The sequence below is a fragment of the Puntigrus tetrazona genome, chromosome 14 (genome assembly GCF_018831695.1).
Source record: "Puntigrus tetrazona isolate hp1 chromosome 14, ASM1883169v1, whole genome shotgun sequence".
NCBI classification, from domain to species: domain Eukaryota; kingdom Metazoa; phylum Chordata; class Actinopteri; order Cypriniformes; family Cyprinidae; genus Puntigrus; species Puntigrus tetrazona.
In genome coordinates, this window is record NC_056712.1 from 18,836,000 (window position 1) to 18,856,530 (window position 20,531).

The 20,531-nt window shown below is 38.7% G+C and overlaps 1 protein-coding gene across 5 annotated transcripts in view; it reads left to right on the forward strand.

Annotated features, from left to right (window-relative positions):
- The first annotated feature begins 814 nt into the window (after positions 1–814).
- htr4 (5-hydroxytryptamine receptor 4) overlaps positions 815–20,531 on the forward strand; it is an 85,510-nt gene continuing 65,793 nt past the window's right edge. For 3 of the 5 annotated variants that reach the window (XM_043257662.1, XM_043257660.1, XM_043257664.1), the window contains exons 1-3: positions 1,106–1,198; positions 2,042–3,101; positions 19,116–19,197. In XM_043257662.1, coding sequence (XP_043113597.1) covers positions 3,011–3,101; positions 19,116–19,197 — 173 coding nt within the window. In that variant the 5' untranslated portion in view covers positions 1,106–1,198; positions 2,042–3,010. Of the gene's footprint in view, positions 1,199–2,041; positions 3,102–19,115; positions 19,198–20,531 lie in introns of all 5 variants that reach the window. The other 2 variants (XM_043257665.1, XM_043257661.1) reach the window with 2 other exon arrangements.

Sequence of the window (20,531 nt, forward strand, 5' to 3'; positions counted from 1 at the left end):
TGGAAGCTATATATAGCTCAGAGATGCTGACAGAGGTTGTGAGACATGCAGATTAAAAAAGGCTAGATGCAGAGGATCAAGGGAGCAGAGCAAATCCATGTTTTACCGCAACAATAACAAAAAATAAATAAATGACTGACATTTCATGTTATTGATGTCTCTAGTTCCAGTTTCTGTTCACGTGTGTTGTTTTCGGTTCCCTTTTGCATGTCTTTATCTTCCTTAATACAACTCCTAAGTGAATAATGAGTGCTTGTTCTGGAATAAAACACTGCCATCGCATTCTTAATATAATAGGCATTAATATTTTATGTAAAATTCGCCCTGAGATAATGTCAAAGCAGTGAAGCGCACTTTAACTCAAATTTTTATTTTATGTTTTATCACGATGCGGCATTTAAGAAAAGCCTAATTGATATTTTCTCATTTCTTCAACTTTTAACGTCTCATTTCTCCATTAAAACTTTACTTTTTTACTGCGTTAATGCCTCTATTGTATGGGAGAACTTAAATTGGAAAATATATTTTCCGTTTGTTTTCTACCTAAATGTAAATATGTTTATATTTAGTTTAATATTCCTATTTAAATGAGTAAAAATCGCAAGCTGTCTATAGCAGATGTTTTTTTTTTTACTCGTTTTAGTCCTCTGGAGCAGCTTGGGATTAGTTTCACGCAAAAGCTCGTCAGTAATCGTTTATTTTAATCGTACGCGTTGCGCGATTGTTAAAACGCTGCCCCGGTTGCGTGCGCACCGCGCGCCTGGCTGAAACGCACGCACTCACGCACGCACGCACGCGCGCGCGCTTCTTGCGTGTTATAGGTACGCGTGACAACGACACTGGACACGCGTTTCTCGAAAAGGGCAACAGACACGCTGGAGGTGGAAGTGGTGTGAAAGAGGAGGGACTTGAGACTCCAGTTTGCGTTTCACTGTGCAAACTGAAGGGCGCTCGCGCTCGGCTCTCCCGGACTGACCGCTGAGCCGCGGAACTAGTTTGCGCCGCCGCCGCCTCCACGCGCTAAACTCCCGCAAACTGCGCCCGCCGCCGACAGCGGGCGTTCCGCGAACACCGGCGAAGCCTAGAAGTTGCCCGTTTCTTCCTCGAGCGCTTCGCTCTTCCATGCGAGGATGTGAATTTCCGCGGGAGGATTCAGAGCCGTGCCATGGTTATGACCTGCGCGCTCCTCACAGAAATGGTGAGCGATTCATTCGTCGTTAACGCGCTTTATAATTGCCCTGAAATCCTGAAAACTATTCATTAGTCTGTGGGATTTCTGCGGTGGAGATGAATGCACCGAAATGTTTGGACTGCTATGAATCACGCGCTTCTTAAAAGAGAAAAGTGTCCTTATATGGGAGTTATATATTAATTTGTTAGGCAGCCTTTTGGTCTTTTGTGCGTGAAGTGTATAAGAAATATGAATCAGTCGAGGAACCGTATCACTTTCTTCAGTTTCATTATGCGAGGCATAGTTTAACCAAACTACTAATCAGAAGCGACTTGAACGGGTTTTAATCAAAACACGCGTTGTGTTCCTTCAACAAGTGGCTTGGAAATAACACAGCCTTTGAATAGTCATTTATTATTCATAAATGCAAATGTCATGTAGCAGACATAAGTTCATATTTGACATTATGCAATTTGGCGGAGTGGAGCTGTGTACCTTGCCCAAAGGTGCAAGAAGCACCTTGATCGACCCAGATAGTGTGATTCTCGGATGCTTGTAATGTGGATTAATTAAAAGCTTCCATTAAATATTGATGCATTATGATATTTAAATATTAAGAGGCTGTAATGATGCACCAGGCGCTTGATTAGAGCCTCATACCGTCATTCTGCTCTTATATCGTTTTAAGATGAAGGTTGCATAGCCTTTTAACGGCGTCTTCATTTTTACCTCTCCGTTCGGCATTTTAATGTAGATTTAGTGGCTTACAATCAACGTTTAAATAATCAGGATGCTGACAGTTCGGTAAATTTAATGGCAAGGTAATTTTGTGATTGTCACATTTGAAAAACGCTCTTTCTCCATCACCAGGAGGTAATCCTTCTCCATGATTTGTAATTATGAAGTTCTCCAGTGACGCGGAAAGAGAGAGGAGCGAGGAAGAGAGCAGCGAGCACGTTGGAGTCGTCTGTGTTTTTGATGTACGAGTGATCGTGGACCTCACAGAGAAAGCGTAGAAAGCGTGGCGCCCTTCTGAACGAACCGTAACCTGCTATGAATGTGACTTAATTTGTGAGCAAGCCACAGAGCGTGTTTTTGTTCGTAAAGCACCTGTAGAATAATCAGCTCTGTGAAGAGGGTAATTTCGGTTAGATGTTCCAATCAATGAGATGACAATCAGGCGAAAGTTTCAGCGCCGTTCCCCATAAAACAAACACAGACTTTGGCTGTTGCTAAGAATAATAGTAATAATAATCTAAGAACACACTCCCGGGCTATATGTTTACAAAGTCGGCCGTTCCGTGATGAAACGAGACTTCCAAAAACAGAGTCAATATTAATACGACTCGAATGGCTTACGAGAGGTTCGTAAGAATGAAGACTTTGACCTCCGTAAACTCACGGTCGTTCAGATAGCGTTCAAATGAGGAAACCCAACAGCGTTGTTTCTCTTTCTGTTAGCGTCGAGCTAAAACTCGAAACCGAATCAGGAGCTCTCAGGGAACAGAGAAATCGTGTTTTCTTTTTTTTTGTACGAAAGCCAGTTTTCGCCACTTTCCAACCCCAAAAATCTCACAGTTCTTTGTTCTCGTTATTAATAACAACGCCGTTTATTGAAGTGCGAGACGTAAACCCGTAGTTGCGTGCTCAGAATCGTGAGATATAATCTTTCGACGTAAAAAAACCCCCCCTCAGAATTGCACGTTACCATTCGCACGTTTAATTTTTGCATTCAGTGGTGGAAACGGGCTTCCGTGGATAATAAAAATGCGAAAATCGTTGATGAATCCGAAATGCAAAAGGCTCGGGTAAAGCTTCGCCAAATGAATCCCACTTTTCATGAGATGGCAAACGAAAAGGGTCTGGATGGGGCGAAAGGAAACAAAACTTGCAAATGTCTTGTGGCATTTACTGCGCCTCCACGCTGCAGGTAAACACATTTTATAACCCTTATAAAAGTTATATCCAAAAGAGTAGCCTATTTTTTAAAAAAAAAAGATGCAAACACCCTGGATGGGAGTATCATGAAGGATACAGGAAGCTAGTCTGTCGTATGTTGAGTTAAAACTCTCTCTTGCTTCTCCTAGTGTGTCCTAAAACTTTTCATCTGTGCTGATGGTCGGACCGTTAGGAGTTCATCACTTTTCCAGAGACCTCCTAGGTTAATTCGTGTTTATGCAATATTGAGAGCAGCGTTCAATGCTGGCGTCCCGAGCCTGGGACGAATGTGCTTTGATAGATGGCTTAGTAGGGAGCTCAGGCCAGAAGATCGATAAGCTCTCTTTTACATTGCATTAGAGCCCCACGTGGAGCCTTAAAACAAAGGTGAAGCTCGGCTAATGCGAACGCGCGGCTCGCTTTACATTTCCCGAAGCTTCCGAATCAATTTTATCTTCGCTTTCTGGGGCGCTAGGTGTAAATCCATTAAATAAAGTTTTCCGTTTTCGATAGGAGCATGGCAAACAATCTCAGATTCTGGAATAAATAAAGTTTGGGATTAATGACTTTGGGTCAGCGAAGTGACTGGGCTGATTTCTGTCTCTGTGACTCGCCTCGAACCGCTTGTAGGGGAAAGATCATTGGTTGATGTAGACTAGAGAAAAAACTCGACGATCCAGTTCACTGCTGTCAATCACAGTGTGTTAGAGCAGTGTTAATGGTCTCAGTGTTTAAATTACTGCAGTATTAGGAAGACTTAAGAGGTTTTAATGAGGTGCTGGCACGATTTGTAAACACAGGACTGCGTTTCATCTCTCTCCACTGTCGGTTTGTCTATATATTGTGTGTGTGTGTGTGTGTGTGTGTGTGTGTGTGTGTATATATATACACACACACACACACACACACACACACACATACACAATATTATTCTGATTGATTTGTTACAAAAGGGTACAAAAAATGGTTTTATTTAAATAAAAAGTATTCACTGAATCAAACGAAAAGCATTAATTTATCCCAACAAAATAATTTTTAAAGGGATAATCTCCCCCGAAACCGAAAATACATTCTGCCATTATTGACTCGCTCTCAAGTTGATTTCTTTCCTCCTGATGAACACAAAAGAAGGTATTTTGATGCATGTCAGCTATTGACTTCCATGGTATGAAAGAAAATGCTGTGACAGTCAATGCATAGAAAAAAAATGCTAGCAATTTTTTCGAGGTAAGTATTTTAAATGCATTTTAGCTACATGTAAATAAACACATTAATAGTTGAACGTTAGTCAGCTAAATTTGTTTATTCAGATTAACCCCTTAATCCATAAAAAATAGTTTTATTAGTATAAACTATTATATTTTTGTATTCCTTGGTATAACTTATTATTATACCTATTATATACCTCTATTATTATAGTTTATTTAGCATTTTGAATTTAGATGGAAATAAAATGATTTATTACTTTATTACTAATTATTCTATTTTCAATGAATAAATTAGACTAGGCTAGTGATTTAACTACAAATCTTGGATTTCTCAGCGCTTTTCTAAAGACACTCAGAAAAACAGTAATGTTTTAAAATGTAGTTTTAAAACAAGTTTCTACTAACAGCATTATCACGCGTCACGTCACATTTTATGCTGCAAAACTCAGATTATTGCTAGGTTATCCTTTTTACGTCTTACACATTTAAAACATGTATTCATACATGTAAATATTCATGTAATATTGATTTTCCTTCAGCTTAACAGCCTGTTTGTCCTTCGCTTTATTGATGTTCCCGAACAAGATTACAGTTTCACAGACCGTCATCTACAGTAGTGCAGCTTCGAAAAAAAAAACCTGGCGCCTAGTGTGAGATATCAGAGGACTGATGGCCACAGCATTAGAGAGGGACTCTCGGGACGCATGAACCCACAGAAACACCTGGAGTTCTCTTTATTAGCCTTGTGATGTCCAGCAGCATTACGGTGCATATCAGAGAAGATCACAGCGGCCCCTCTCCTGCAGCGCTGGAGCCACGAAAAGCACCATTATTAGGAGGGAGCCTAAAAGGCTCTGGTTAGTTATTTCTGAGAAAGTACATTTTTACAGTGGCTCAGAGACATCGGCACCGGAGCACGTACTAAACAGAGTTGTTTTATAGACACAATTACACCACCGCTTTAACGATTTCAAATTGTTCTGGTTCTGAGTGTAGTAAGTCGTCATATGTTTTGAATTTTTGGCTCCGCTTGCTCCAAAACATCCACTCGGATTCCCTCTGCGAACCGAAGCGATGGGACATATTTGGTAGCATCTGGGCCATTTTCCAAGATAAAGACTCGAGTTTGTTTTGAACGTGTGCTTAATGGAAATCAATAGCAACAGAGATGCGAAACTAGACAATTAAGTATTCGACATCGATTTCCAGCGCGCATATTAGTTCAGGAAATGTACCTAAGGTTTGTTTGTGAAACACTCTAGGAGTTGCGAAACGATTTTTAAATTGTTTATCAAAAAATAAGCTTTAACTAAAGTCTCACTCGGCCTGCGCTCGCCGTTCTGCCGTGCATCAACGCTACTTAAAAAAAAAAAGAAAAAAAAAGCGAGCTTGCTGCTGTCAGCTCTCGCCTGCCGGTGGACGGAAAACAAACCCAGGAACGAAGCACTTGCGCTTCTGCATGCTCTCCTGGCTTGCGTAAACGTGGTCGACCCTGACGCTGATTTATCTCCGTCCGTCGTCTCTGGACTCAATTGAAGAAATCTACAGTTTATAAGTGCGTTCGGGAATGTTAAAACGTTCCGTATGCTTTAGATCAGATCGATTTGTCTTGCCGTAACCAATGCAAATGTAAATCTTGCTTTAATTTGCGTGGTCAGAAGTATGCGAGATGACTCGTGGAGGCAGCAGCCAATGAGTCGGATGCTGACACGGCAAGGATAATATTTGATCCGCATAATACCAGTAGACCTTAATAATTACCAACCTGGACTCATAAAAGTATGCACTCTGTTCAGCACCATTTTTTGGCAACGTTTTGCCACAGTTTCAAAGGGAAATGTCCACTGAGTGGAGCTAAAACACAGCTTCAATACGTGACCCCTTGCACATTTTAATTACGTTGATATATGCATTGCAGCGGTTCAGAATTAAAAGGTTAATGCTTTAAAGTTAATACAGTATGCCCTACACCAAATTCAACCCTAAACCTACCTTATAGTGTTAAAAAATGCATAAAAAGATGTCAACCGTGTCATTTCAACTTCCTTTTATAAAGATTTGAACTGTTTTGGTGAACCGTAGTTCAGGATTCAAACCCTTTAAGTACGTCACTGTACTCCGTGAGCTACAGAAAAAAATCTATGAAAGTCTATGAAAACGTATAAGATATAAAGCTGGATATGTGTGACGGCAACATTCGAAAGCGTCGTTTTTTGTGCGAAAATTATGCATTATTAATCAAAACTTTGTAAATTTGTGTGAAAAGGACTAAATAAACTGCAGCGATATGTATTTCATGTCTCGCTAAAAAGTATGTTTATGCAATGAGACCAGGCAGATAGTTACTGCTTCTTGTTTTTATTACAAGCACTTCCACTGCAGCCCGGGCTCCGTAAAGCCTTTTTCTTGAAGGTGACCTCTTTGTGCAAACTCACGAAAGTTGAATTTATTTTGCATTGTGCGTCGGCATTTTAATGCATGCAGAGCAGCGCGCCAACATTATCTCAGCTGATTCCAAGAAAAGTCATTATTTCGGGGTGATATGTAAATCCATGCCACAGGGTGTTGTAGTTAGATTTAGGGAGCGTCTTGCCACCTGGCTGATAAATCCGGCACCTCCAGCTGCTCGTACCTGATCCGTGTTGTTTTACAGCGGCGTGCAGCTCCGTTGCACATCGCGTTGCCTCTGCAGCTCTCTCGTAGCTCAGATGAATCAGGCTGGCTTTAACCCTAACAAAAACAGCACTCCGCAATCCATCCAAGTCCTCTCGCCGCGTCTGCTCTCCGCACGAGTTTGCACAGAGTCTGAATTCCAGGTCTGTTGCAATTTAAAAGCTCCACATCTGACACTTAGACTAGGAGTGCATGAAACCCAGACAGCAAACTGTGAAGTATTTACCTCTGAAGAAAGGCAAGAGAGAAATCATCGTCGTTTACCCTGGCAGAAGTGCGCCAGCTTTATAACCCCTATATGAGATGCCACCGCGTCTTCCTCACCCGCTGACTCCAGAAAATAAACACTTAGAGCTACAGCCCACTTCACGACGTGTAAATGGATTCCCCTGAGCTTTTTTCCCCCCTCTGGGCTTCATCCATTAAATCCATTTGGATGTGCGGCACAAATAGGGTTTGCAGACTGGCCTATTTTGTCAGGCTTTTTGCTTCGTGCAAATTCTTTTTTTAAACAAATTTGATTTAATGAACGGATCCTCCTGAAATTGTTAATGTGTGGATGATTTGTTTCACAATGAAGATGGAATGAAATACTCCAAGTGGCCCGAAGGATGCTTATGCTTTTCCGCACATCCCTACTACATCGTTGTGATCTATAAAAGTATATCGAAATCTTTCTGTATAATATTTCAAGGCCTATGGAAGCCTGTTTCGACCACAGAATAAAAAATCAAGAGAGAAAAAGTAGTTTAATACCACAAAAAAAAAAAAATAAAAATAAAAAAAAAAAAATAATAAAAATAAATAAATATATATATATATATATATATATATATATATATATATATATATATATATATATATATATATATATAATCTCTTAATAATATATAATCTATAAAAAGTTCACAGTTCATTTTGTTTCTTTGTTTCTACCATAGAATAAAACAATAAAAAAGATAAGAAAAAAATGATAAGATAATTGCTAATTTTCTTTCTTGCAAATCTGAATTTTATCGTACAATTCCAAGTTCACGTCACAGTTTTTTTGTTTGTTTATTTTCACCGCAGAATAAAAAATTAAAAGGTAAAAAATAAATAAAGAGAATTTAGGATTTATTTATCTCACAGTTATGACATTTTTTTTTCTCAGGATTCTATTTATTTATTTCTTTTATAATGTGAGGAAAAATGTATAATTGTGAAATGAAAAAGAAACCGTTTCATACACTGCTTTGAGTCTTGGATGCCTTTAAATGCATCGTTTTACTTTCACTTTTTAGCTTAGTAATTCTTCTTAGCGCTAAGCACATTTACGTAAGCAAAGAGCCCCAACACAATCGCTGCTTTCTGTGACGAGTCATTTTCAGAATGTACTTTTAAAGATGCCAATTCTCTCTCAGAAAGCATCGAGGCTTGCAGGTAGACTCCAGCAGACAATGGAGCGCCTTCAGTAGTCGCCCACTTCTCCGGCCGTCTTTGTTCTGAAAGCATTTTTCTCATTCATTTTCTACATTTCAGTAAGTTCGTCAGTAAAGTGTTTCAAGCCGTGAACCAAACCAACCAGCTCGGAGATGAATCACAACATCACTAACTTTGTTTTGAAGAAAGTCGTGGAAGGAAGTCTCCGGAGAATGACATCGTTTGCAGTGCTTCATGGGAGCTGATGAGCTCTTTTGTCGTGATTTCCGTTTTTTTGTGCTAACAGTGACTTCTTTGGTCACGCACAGTTAAGCGTTATGGCTTCAGAAGGATATATATTCACGCAACCTCCGAGCTCCACTACACAAACTCTATTCTAAACATATGCAGCAGCACTGTTGAGTGAATTTAAATGGGATTGTTTTTAAATTATATATCGGTGGTTTCAGTCCCGGCAGGCTAGCTAGAGCGATATCTGTCCTGACGTCAGTGGTTCCTCACGTTCGCTGATGTATGAAACTGGCAGGAGCTCACCTTCAGTGTCTGTAAATTGAGATCTCAGCTCGGTACATAGCGGAGCTGAGAAACACGGCCGCTATTATTAAACCCTCCATGAATTGAAACGAAATGACAGAAAATTACGAAAGACATTCAGAGTAATTGCGGTTATCGTTGAAGAAGAATAAATGATTGCTTAAACTTTTTGATGAAGACACATAAATAGTCAGCCCTCGAAGCTGTTCTAATTTGCAGGATCGGTGTGAATGACTGCGAGTCCAATTTGCAGATCGTCCTTTGTTAGGCGCTACTTTGCTTTTTGTCTTTTTCAGCTGCGACGCCAAATCTTTGCTAAAAGACATTTACCCCTTTTTTAACACGTACCCTTTAAATCTGTCTTGCAATAACATCTTATATTGAGATAATATTAGACCCCTGTATATTTTTAACATTCCATATGAAAATTTCATCTGAAATTTCAACCTTTGTTGTGGGGTCATTACCACCAAAACCAACAAGTGTGCCTCGGTAACAGTATTTTCAAGTTTCAGTATCAGTCAAGTTCAAGTTTGAGATGAAATCAGTCAATCATTTTTATTTATAAAGCACTTTTAACAACACCGGTTGTATCAAAGCACTGAATCATATAAACAATGATAGGGATGTATAATGACGAGAGACGGTCTCTGTAATCAATTCGACGATAATCGCTAGAAGTTAAGTGTCCCCATGAATTATGAGATGAGTTTCATTTCAATAATTCTTAAGGATTTTAAATTTCAAATCAAGTAGAGTCTGTGATCTTTGACTCTGTTTGTTTGAAATCTTCCATGACTGCTGTGTTTTACACCGCCTGGCAAACCAGGGTGTAGAAATACTATTGGGTAAACTAGCAGTGGGCGGAGTCACGCAGACCAAAGCGAAAATAGACATTCCGAGACGGAAAGCACGTTTCAGAGTCAATTAAATGACCGTAGCATTGATTTTCAAAGAAACGTACGCAAATGTAACATGTTTAGGTATTTTGTGCTTAGGTACTGACATGCACGTGAGGTTAAAAACACTTTGATTGTCATTTAACATTCATTTATTTTTACCTTACGTGCTCAACGACTCCCATACGATTCACTTAACGAATCTTTTTTCCAAACTCCTCCTTTGCAATGATGCCAATCTGCCGTCATAGGTCGATTTTCATTTTGATCTCATCTCCCCTCCAAAAGCGGCACCTAGTGGTGAAGAAAGAACTTGCCTTTTCATTCAGACCAATACGAAAGGACCACCAGGTGGGCGGGACCCGTTTGAACGATTCTGAGTCGACTCTTTCTTTTAACTTTATACACCGCGCACTTTCAGATTTAAAACCTTGCAGGGTGTTTTCATTCACTTAGAGCCGTGTTACACACTTTTTCAAAAATCCGTAACCCGTCCGTCGCCTTCAATGAATACAACAACATATCCGTAGTGCCACTTTTCCATTACCTGTATCATTTTTGGTTGTAGAAATCTGGCAACCCTAAACAGAGCAGTGCTCAAATTAATTTCAGCCAATTCCACGAATTACATTACCTGGATCTTTATTTCACACTTTACTGCAAATGATAAGTGGATCAAACAACAGATGAGCTCCCTCATGGACAGTCTCGGTTGGTTAACAGAATAGTAAAATGAGTGTGTTCTCAGAGGAAATTTGTTGACTGCAGAGACTCACGGAGGAATGTGACGCTAATTCATTCTCACATTTTGCAAGGTTATAATCTGGCCGGAGGACATTTGAGAGAGCATTACTTTTTTGGTACACCTTATCCATTTTATCCATTTAAGATGCAAGGCAATCAGCACGCTCATTTCAAATCAGCATTTCATTTTCTCTCTCTGCCCGAGGCAGCAATTGAGGCATTGGAACAATCCCATTTGTCTGTGCTTATATTTTTTATTTGTATTTTTTTATTACTGAGGCTTTTACTTTGGGCTCTGTTTGAGGAGTATAATCTGTGAAAGCATTCACTTCAGGTCAGAGCATACGTAGGTATGTGCAGATGAACAGCTCGCCTTGAGTTCATGCTCAAGAAAGTGAATTTATCACAGCAAGGGATCCCTTGTGTTGACCAACTGAACCGTAAAGCAACAGCAAGATGCAAAGTAACACGTTTCTGTTTCTGAAATGCCGTTCACTGGGCTTTTGAGGACAGGATGACAGTCCATCTTGAGTTAAAGCCCACTGAGAAGACATGCTTTCAGAAAGACTCGCCGCTGTGATGAATAATTCGTCACCTAGAGTCTCTCATGGAGTTTTTCTTTGCTCTGGATCTTGTCATGTTCATACAGTTCAGATTCCCTGCAGTCAGGGGCTGTGTTTCAAAGCTCATTCAGCTTCCAGCTAAGAAGCATTTGTTAGGAATCATAACAGTCTGTTTATCCTACAAAAATGCTGATTAAGATTCGGTCAGTAAGTGAAGTGGCTGAGCTGTGACGCCTAAAAAAACAGGTTTGCTTAGGCAGCCCACAAGGCACTTTAAAGTTTTGTTTTGTTTTTTCCTAAATAACTTTCCAAACAATGAGAAAATTAGTATTTAAAAAAAACAAATACATATTAACATCAATTTATTAAAGATTTAACATAAATTTTCTATATATATATATATATATATATATATATATATATATATATGTACAAACAATTTTTTTGTCTTAATTCTATTTCTTGATTCTATTTTAATTAAATTTTCATAATTAGTGAAATTAACAGTGAATTAAGTCGGATTAACTGCAACTTTAACTGCAAGCTTTAAAACATATTTTAAACAATTTTATTTGATTAAATTTTTATTCATATTTTAAACATTTTGGGAAATTTGTGATTCAAAGCAAATTTAGTAAAGCAAAAACTTTGATGCAACATATTTCTTCAAAAAGTACATCTTTTATGTTTATAACTCAAGTATTATTATTATTATTATTTATTTATTTTTTTTTTTTTAGAAGTACATGCTAGTGTACAATAGCAATTTATTTCTATCACAATTTCTGAACATTGTTCTTGTGAAGTTTCACCACGAGTGTCACGTGGGACTGCGTATGTGTACTTTCAATTTAACAATTTGCATAATAAACTACGATTAATTCTGTTTTTATGAATGAATTTCACGATTCTACTTCAAACATGCCTATAGTGTGCAAAAATGCTGTCAACAATTCAAATATATCTTTATATATTATTATATTACATATATTAGAGATATATCTCCGGCCATGTATGTTCTAGGTAGGTAGCCTTGAGGTTGTGTTTTTGATAAAGTAGTGTGTGTGGTCGGTGGCGGTGGTTTGCGTGAAGGAAACGCTACACGGTACGGGAGTCCTTGGACTCTGCTCTCAGTCTCTGACACATCAAGCAACCCAGACGGCCGGTAATTGGTCGTAAAATACCAGGGGGTGTTAAGACTGTAAAACCGTGGCATCCACTATTGAATTAGTCACGGTGGCTATATTGTTCTCAGAGAAATGGCTTGATTTTGGCACAAGGCAGGGCTGTTTAGGGCCTCTCTAGAAAGCAGTAGGATCTTTAAAAATCACCAGAGTGCTACTGGATAATTTACCAAGACCGCATGCTGAATGTCTGATAAAAGTCTTTTAAAGCAGAGACGTGCGCTCGATCTGGAGGGTCACAGGCTGGAGAAATTACCTTGTTCACTGAAAAGTTCAGCTGTTTGCTTTTGACAGGCCATTTTTATACCTAATATATAGTTGCTGAGAGGGCACTGTATTTATTTCCCCTGAACACAATGGCCTTGTTTTAGCGGAACATATTTTATTCTTATTCTGTGGGTTTATTGTATATTTCGACGCCATTTTAAAGCTTAATATTTCAAATTTGTGGTTGAATCAGAACATACATTCATATTTCCCATCAGCCTGAATTTGTCGAAGTTAAATGCAGCTTTGGCCCAGATAGAGGATTTAACACACTTGAAGTTATTTACATACATTTCTAAAATCCAAATAAAGTGTTCCAATTCATCTAGGTCAAATTTTCTGCGGATGAGTCATCTAATACTTCCAGTCATAGCTTATGGAAGCTCTCGCGGAACGTTTATTGCTCTTTTACATAAAATATTATATATACACGGGGATAATGTACATCCTACTGGATGTTATTGCAGAATAATCCCAGACAGGGTGATTAGGATCCCGATGCAGTGTAAAACTATTTGTCTCGCAAAAAGTCGGTTAGCTTTTAGCAGCAAGGCGAACGCTTTTGACAATACTGTGTGCTATATAGATGATAGCAATTGCATTTAAATGAATGGAGCGTGTGTTAGTCGTTCATTCAAACGAATGGTGATGGCGATTGACGTCAACTCAGGTGGGTTTCCCAGATTAAGATGTCGGATATGGAACAAGGCGCGTTCGCTCTCAATTTGATCTCACTAGCATCAACATGACATGACTGGGATATTAAAGTGGTCTCATGTCTGATTCTCTTTTCCTACCATTCAGAGAACTGGCGGTCACTTCTCAGTAATTGCTGCATGGAGTGGTTTAATATGTCTCTTGTTAAGAGCAACAGCACGCTGAGTGTTTTTTTTTTGAGTGCAGTTTACAGTAAGTTGTACCTGCTATTGTGGAAAACGTCTCTCCTATCATTTATTTCCTGTTACAGCACTCAACACTATTGAGCGACTTCAAAAAGATATTACATAACAATCCCGAGCAGGTACGTCTATGTTTTTCAACCGAAAATTGCGAAACTAGGGAACACTTATTATTAACTACTTTTTCCGCAATAAATCCCTGATTTTCTGCCTGTTATTAGGGTAGGATTATGGATGTAGAATAAGGCATTAATATGTGCTTTACTAATAAATGGCTAATATTCTAGAAATAGTCATGCTAGTAAACTAGTTAAGAGACCCTGGTTTTTTAAATAAATGTCCAATTAGTAATTTACAAAGCTAAAGTTAAGGTGGAAAATGAAATTATAGAACACATCGGCCTAATCTGAGCAAACCAACAACAAATGAATGGCACTAAAATACGTTCCAGAGAATCGGCAGATGTGAGGGCTTTAAAGAGTAGATGCCCCAGATCGTCATTAAGCCCAAAATTTGCATTTAAATGAAAAGTGAAATTCCTCGGAGCGTTACACAGCCTCAGGCATAACGATGAGTCTCATTTGGAAAGGAGAGCTTTTCTCTGCACTCATTTCTCTCTCCATTACACGCAGAGCGCTGCGCTGGGGGAAGCTCAGGTGCTGGAGACCCTCCTCACATCTGGGAGACGCTCTCCGGCGTTAATTCAATCTGCCCGCTGGAGAAGGCTGACTCAGCGAGGCCTGTTTTATTGAGATGGAGGAAAGTTTGAAAGGCCCTCTCGGTTTTCAGCGGGTGGCTGAGTCGGCGCCTCAGATTCAAAAGATCCTTCAATTTTGAGCCAGGAGATTGAGTTTACCTGAGAGGAGTCGTGTATCTGTCATCTGCGTGAAAGAATGTGCGCCACTCTGATTAGCGTCTCGTGCTTCTTTGAAAAACTGGTGCTGATATTGAAAAATATCTTTTTAAAAGTTTGGGATCCATAGAAAAATTGGTTTTTGGAAAGTCGCACCAAGGCTGCAGTTGTTTGATCAAAAATGTTAAACATCATCACATCAGTGTTTTCTATTTGATGATCATTTTTGGTCGATATTTTGAAATATAATTTTTTCCGGTGATGCAAAGCTGAATTTTCTGCATGAAACAATACCTTGTCTTTTTTTATCCACTTCAAACGTTGACTGCTGTATACTGCCTTCAAGTCCATTTTTATTTGTGCGTTCTGTTCCAAATAATAATTCGTTATTTATTAAAATTCAGTGCTTTTCTCTGCCTCCAAAATAACTCCTGACGTCGTGAAACTCTTACTAACACCTACGTTTCATGACCCTGTCGAATCCTGATACATAAAATCGAGTAATTATTTTCTTTTGACTATCCTGTTTCATACTGACTTCATACCATGCAGCCGTGTCCTGTGTAGCATAAAATATGAATTCTGGCCAAGAACTGCCCACATAACCAGAAGCGGCCATCTAAAACAGCTCTTTTCTGTACAAAACTCACAATTTGACAGTCGTATAAATATGCAGGCGATAGATACCTTGTTTAACGAACAAATGAATTAGCATTCTGTTATTAATTCAATTTTATTTTTTTTACTTTTGTAGCTCATGTCCGTTTGCACATATCCAAACCTACTGCATACAAGACGCACAAGAACCATCAAGCCCAGTTTGCAAAAAGGACGATTTTCATTGAGTGACAACTTCAATTTTGGTCTGTTCCTGTCACAAATGGAAGCTGACTAAATACAGCATTGGTCATTGTTCCTTTTAAAAAAAAATCAAGGTGCGCTCAGCCAATCAGATGAAATGTAGCACTTTTCACCAGCTTGCGATATCAAAAATTGCCACGATCTGTGGCATGCCGCCTGAAACCAGCACTACTTCCACCAGTGTAACTTGAGACGGAGAAAGGCAGACAGGAGAAAACTTTCACCACAATGATCCTGCATATCTATACAGATAAGACATTGATCACTGCAAAAAAAATGAAATTTTATTCTTTGTCCGGTATCACTTAACGGCAGCAATGACACCTCCACATCTAACTTCCTGTGCGTCTCCAGCACGTCCTTTGTGAATGCGTCTACTTGAAGGTTAAAACATGTAATATTTCATTTAAACTGTGTTGTGTGGTACTGTACTGTGTGTGCTGCTTTTCTGAATTGGCTGCCTCAAGGTTTGCTTCTAAATTATCTGAATTGTAAATACTCGGGAGGTTTTTTTCCTCCTCCTCCGTTTTTACGTGCCGCTCTAGAGTAGATTAGAAAGCCCCTTGTGGGCCAAACACATTTTGTAGCTTTCAGATTTCATAAGCATCCGGTTTATTTAATTCACTCCCATTTTAAATGGCTTTTGAAGTCACTTGCAAGCAAATCAAATCGAAGGGGACTGAGTCTCAACAAACCGTGTATGTGTTTTATGACTTTGGTGTATGTTTGGCACGTGTTGCACTAAAACGAATGGCATTTATGACTTAGCTGTTTCAGGTGCTGTTAGCTTTAGCCATTTCTTTACGTGTGTCTATAACTCATACACTCTTTATGTATGTAACGGAGTGCAATATTGACAACAAAATCTAAATTTTGTGATTATTTTGCTAAAGATTATGCTTTTTTTATGTGTTTTTGTGGGCATACCTCGGTTGGTTTAGGCCAGTTATAGATAAATAAGTATAACACAGACCGAAGACACCGTCTTAATGAATCGTTCATTCAAACCGTTCCTTTCATTTAGAAAGGAATCAAGTGACTGTCTTTATGAACGGATCATCAAATCATTGATTCAAATGATTTGTTAAAAAACAGATTCATTCAGGAAGGACACACTGCCACTGTTTAAGCAATAAAGAAGAACACACACAATATTTTGTCTAGAAAGTAACTCAATATTAACTCTTTGTTTGTTGTATAAAATATCACATTTGCAATCATTCTCAGGTGTATATATTTACGGAAAACAGATTACTTGTGCGGTATTACTATGCAAATATAAAAACAAACCCATTCAAGGCAAATTTTTCTTTCATAACCTGTGCATTAGATGTATTTTAAACGGGCTTCATTATTCAGTATATGCTTTTGGAGTCGTTTTTGTTCGGGAGTGGCATATTTGATAATGTCTCCTCTTTTTTTGTTAAAATAACAATTACGATATTAACGCAGATTATAAATATCGCACAGCCTTAGGTGGGTGTGTAGTCCTTTAAACTTGACGGTAATGATTGTGCATCATTCTGGGTGTCAATGAGTGTATGAGCCCCTAGTTTGCCTGTTTTTACATCAGGAGAATGCAAAACACAGACTAACCGGGAGACTTGTGTCTTGTCTGGAGGTGTAACATCCATGTTGGTGGGCTCGTGCTGGAATTCTGCTCTCAAGCAGAGCTGATGGTGATGATGATGATGAGAATCCCACCCGTCCAGCCGCGTAAACCTTTACCAGACCCTCTCACTCTCTCTGTGTGTGTGTGTGCATGTGTGCTGGTTTTTGTGGTTCATGTGTTCAGTGTCATTTGTATGATAGAGGTATTGCAATTTGAAGGTGGTTTATGAGGACACTGCCAATGTCCCCATAATTCAAAAAGCTTAAAAAAACATACTAAATGTTGATTTTTTTTTTTTCATCTAAAAAAGCATAAAGTTTCCTGTAAGGGGTAGGGTTGGTTTAGGGCAGTAGCACATACAGTTTTTACAGTATAAAAATCATTACGCCTATGGAGAGTCCTCATAAACCACAAATACCAGCATGTGTGAGTGTGTGTGTGTGTTTCACATGGGCATGCTTCCCAACAGCAGAGCTGTTGTTATTGTGCCAGCATGGATTTATATGTCTGTGCATGTGCTGAACCCAGACACTTATTGCAGTTACAAATCTCCTTGCTTCAGATGTGAAAGAAAACAGGAGACGATTCATTTGACATGGAGCTCTCTCCAGCTGAATGAATCAAACCTCTCATAAGTGCCCTTGGAACTTGAGTGAAGTCTTAAGAGTCTATAGTTATGATCCACAAATGGTATTCCTAACCTCATAAATGTTCACGTTAGGTTAAAAAATGGAAATTAGTTGTAGCTTGCTATTTATGTCATAACAAACCTGTATGTCTTTCTTCTGTGAGATGTTTTTAATATTAGCTAACTTCAGATTATGGATCTAATATCACTGAATTTCTGTCAAAGAACGGTCAAGACAGGCCTAAATTTAAGATTACTGTATTTTAATTGGAACAATTTTAGTTTTAACTATAAACAAAATATATAATGTAACGTAATAGTCATACATTAATGAAACGGGTAAGAATTTTGCACCAAAAAAAGCTTAGTTTGTTATTCATTTGTTGTAAGTATTATTATTTTCAAAATGCATTTATTCAAATCATCATATGTGGATAGCTAAAATGTGTATATAATATGGAAATCTATAATTATGCATGTTATTATGTAACAAGCCTGTAATCCAAATATATATTATGAATATAAAATATAAATATAAAAATCTTTAATTTAACGCTAAATAAATGTTGATTTTTCTTACGGAAGCAGTTTAGTGTACTGCAGCTTCTCCTTTTTTGAAAAGCATTAAAAACTGAACTTTCTCAATGTACTGCATCAATGCACCCTTTTTTTTTTTTGGTTTTATATCCAGATATTGCTCTGTGTTTATGCACAGTCAAAACAGCCATAAAGCAGATGTCATGTATGGAAGATTATGAGGTTGAATAAATGATAATAGAATTTTCATTTTTGGTTGAACTGTCCCTTTAAATGAGATTACATTGTTCTTGCTGCCATACGAGAACGCAGGAGATTATGTGTCATCATAAAATACAAAGCAGTACAGTAGGTGACCTAATTTACTTTGACCACGCGGAGTAAAACTTGGTTTTAAATGTGGCTGTTAAGGTTTTTATGTAAGCCTTGAACTTATTGTTTGGCGCACAGACTTGAAGAAACTGTTAACTTGTTAACTCCGAGTTCTCCACGCCCATGCAATCAGCAGTGTTTGTTGAGCATGTTAAACCAATAACAACTGAGAGTCTTATCAGCAGGGTTCCCACGCAAAAACAAAGCATTTGTGTTCATTTCCAGGCCTCGGAATATCACGAAGATGTTGTTTTGTTGTTGTTGCATTCTTTTTAAATCCTTTTGTACTAGAACTTGAAAGGTCATGAATAATGCATTAACATTCATTGGTCAAAAGGTCTAGAAACCATGCATTCCTTTTCTTCTCTCTTAAACCCCTGAAAAGGACTTAGCAAGTTCCTTGTTTTCACATAAACGAGCTCATATGTCATTTTACCCTCCTCTGCGACACTTGACATTCAACAACAGTTGTAAATTTATTTTCCCTGCCACGTTACAGCCGGTCTCTCACATTGATCCCCGGGTTAATAGATAACACGCATCATCTGCTGATGCGTTTTCCTTCCTTTTTAAATTTAGGCTGACCCGATTTTGTCAGGCAGCCATTTTTTTGTCATCCGTACAACGAAAACTACGGCGGCAAATCACGACAACAGCCAGCATGAAATAAACTGATGATTTACGAGTTAAAACCGATGCTGTGTCCTGACCGCTCCGTCACCGTAACCTCTGTTTCTCCTCGTTTCACAGGGCCGCTCCGCATCTACGGGTACATGAATCTGAGTTCCACCGGCCAGATGCCTGAGATGGAAGAAGTAGATACCAATGAGAGGTAAGAGCACTAATAACATCATCTGCCTTTTCCTTTAGCATGTTTTAGCCCGACCTCGAGGCCCAAGATAGTTTATAAATAGTCCTGGTTCATGCATAAATCAGTGAAAAGTGTTTTAACCCCCGCCTGAGGCCTTTGTATGAATTGGAATTGACATACGACCATATGTTCACCTCAGCGACCTCCATTTTTTTTTTAAAATGTCGCCGCTGTAAATGCATTAGAAGTGACAGGAATGCAGTCTCTCCGGGATTTCTGGGGAATCTACTTCAGCGTCAGGGGGCTTGAAGGTCTTCGGAGGATTCGGGCCTGTTTGCTCAGCAGGATGGTGGAAATATGGTTTTCCTATGTTGGCATCGGTTTTCTCTCTTCCGGTATCTGCTTACAAACCCTCAGTGTCCTGCAACATCACTGGAGTCTCACTAAACAAAACAGCAGCGACGCTTATAAATAGCAGTGAGTGTGTGTTCCTCATCGCTCGGTGTCCAGTGGTCTTCGCGTTGCCGCCAGTGAAGTGTTACGGAGCTGTTATGTTTATGTTTACGCTCAGAGTGCTGAGCAAAGGTGTAATGGTTCTAATAATAACAGATAATTTATGAATGTCAGAGGAGTTTTAAATAAAAAAGCTGAGAGGTCTTTTCAGCCGTGTAATATTTTGTTTCACCATTCGTATCACGCCGCTTGAGGAGTTCCTCACAGCCACTGTCATGGCGGACAACTAAACCTACTGTAATTTTACAAACACTACTGTTTTTGTGTCACACATTGTTACTAGGTTGAGATTTCAGTCATTTAAAATTCAGATATGCTGTGTATTTATAAAGGTATAACCTAGCTTTGATGTTTTTCTGAGATGTTCAGCACTCTTAAATCTGCTGAGAGCAGCCTCGCCTCATTTCTTCTAAAACGCGATGTCTCTAAAGTGGTTAAACATGAGATATAATTAATTTGGGGTAAATCTAACAGGCAGCCTTTGATCTCATTTATCTATTATTTGCTCCAGAGCAAAAAGATTTGGCTAGGGCAAAGTCTTATAGCTTTATATTTTATCTAACTTTAGCCCTCGTGGGATGAAAAACTGGCTGGCGTGTTTTGTTGCTTTTTTTCCTGATAGCCCGTAAAGGAAATTAAAACACTTTGTACTTTTTTAATTGTACAGATTAAGAGCAATACATCAATCGAATCTGTAAAGTCTACTTTTATTTGTATACATGCATTACCTATGTACATTTCAATTGCTTAGCAACTTTTGTAATGGTTGTTAGTTCTCTCAAAAATGAAAGAATACATAATTTTTATTACTCGCCTTCGAAGCATCCCAGGTGTATGTGACC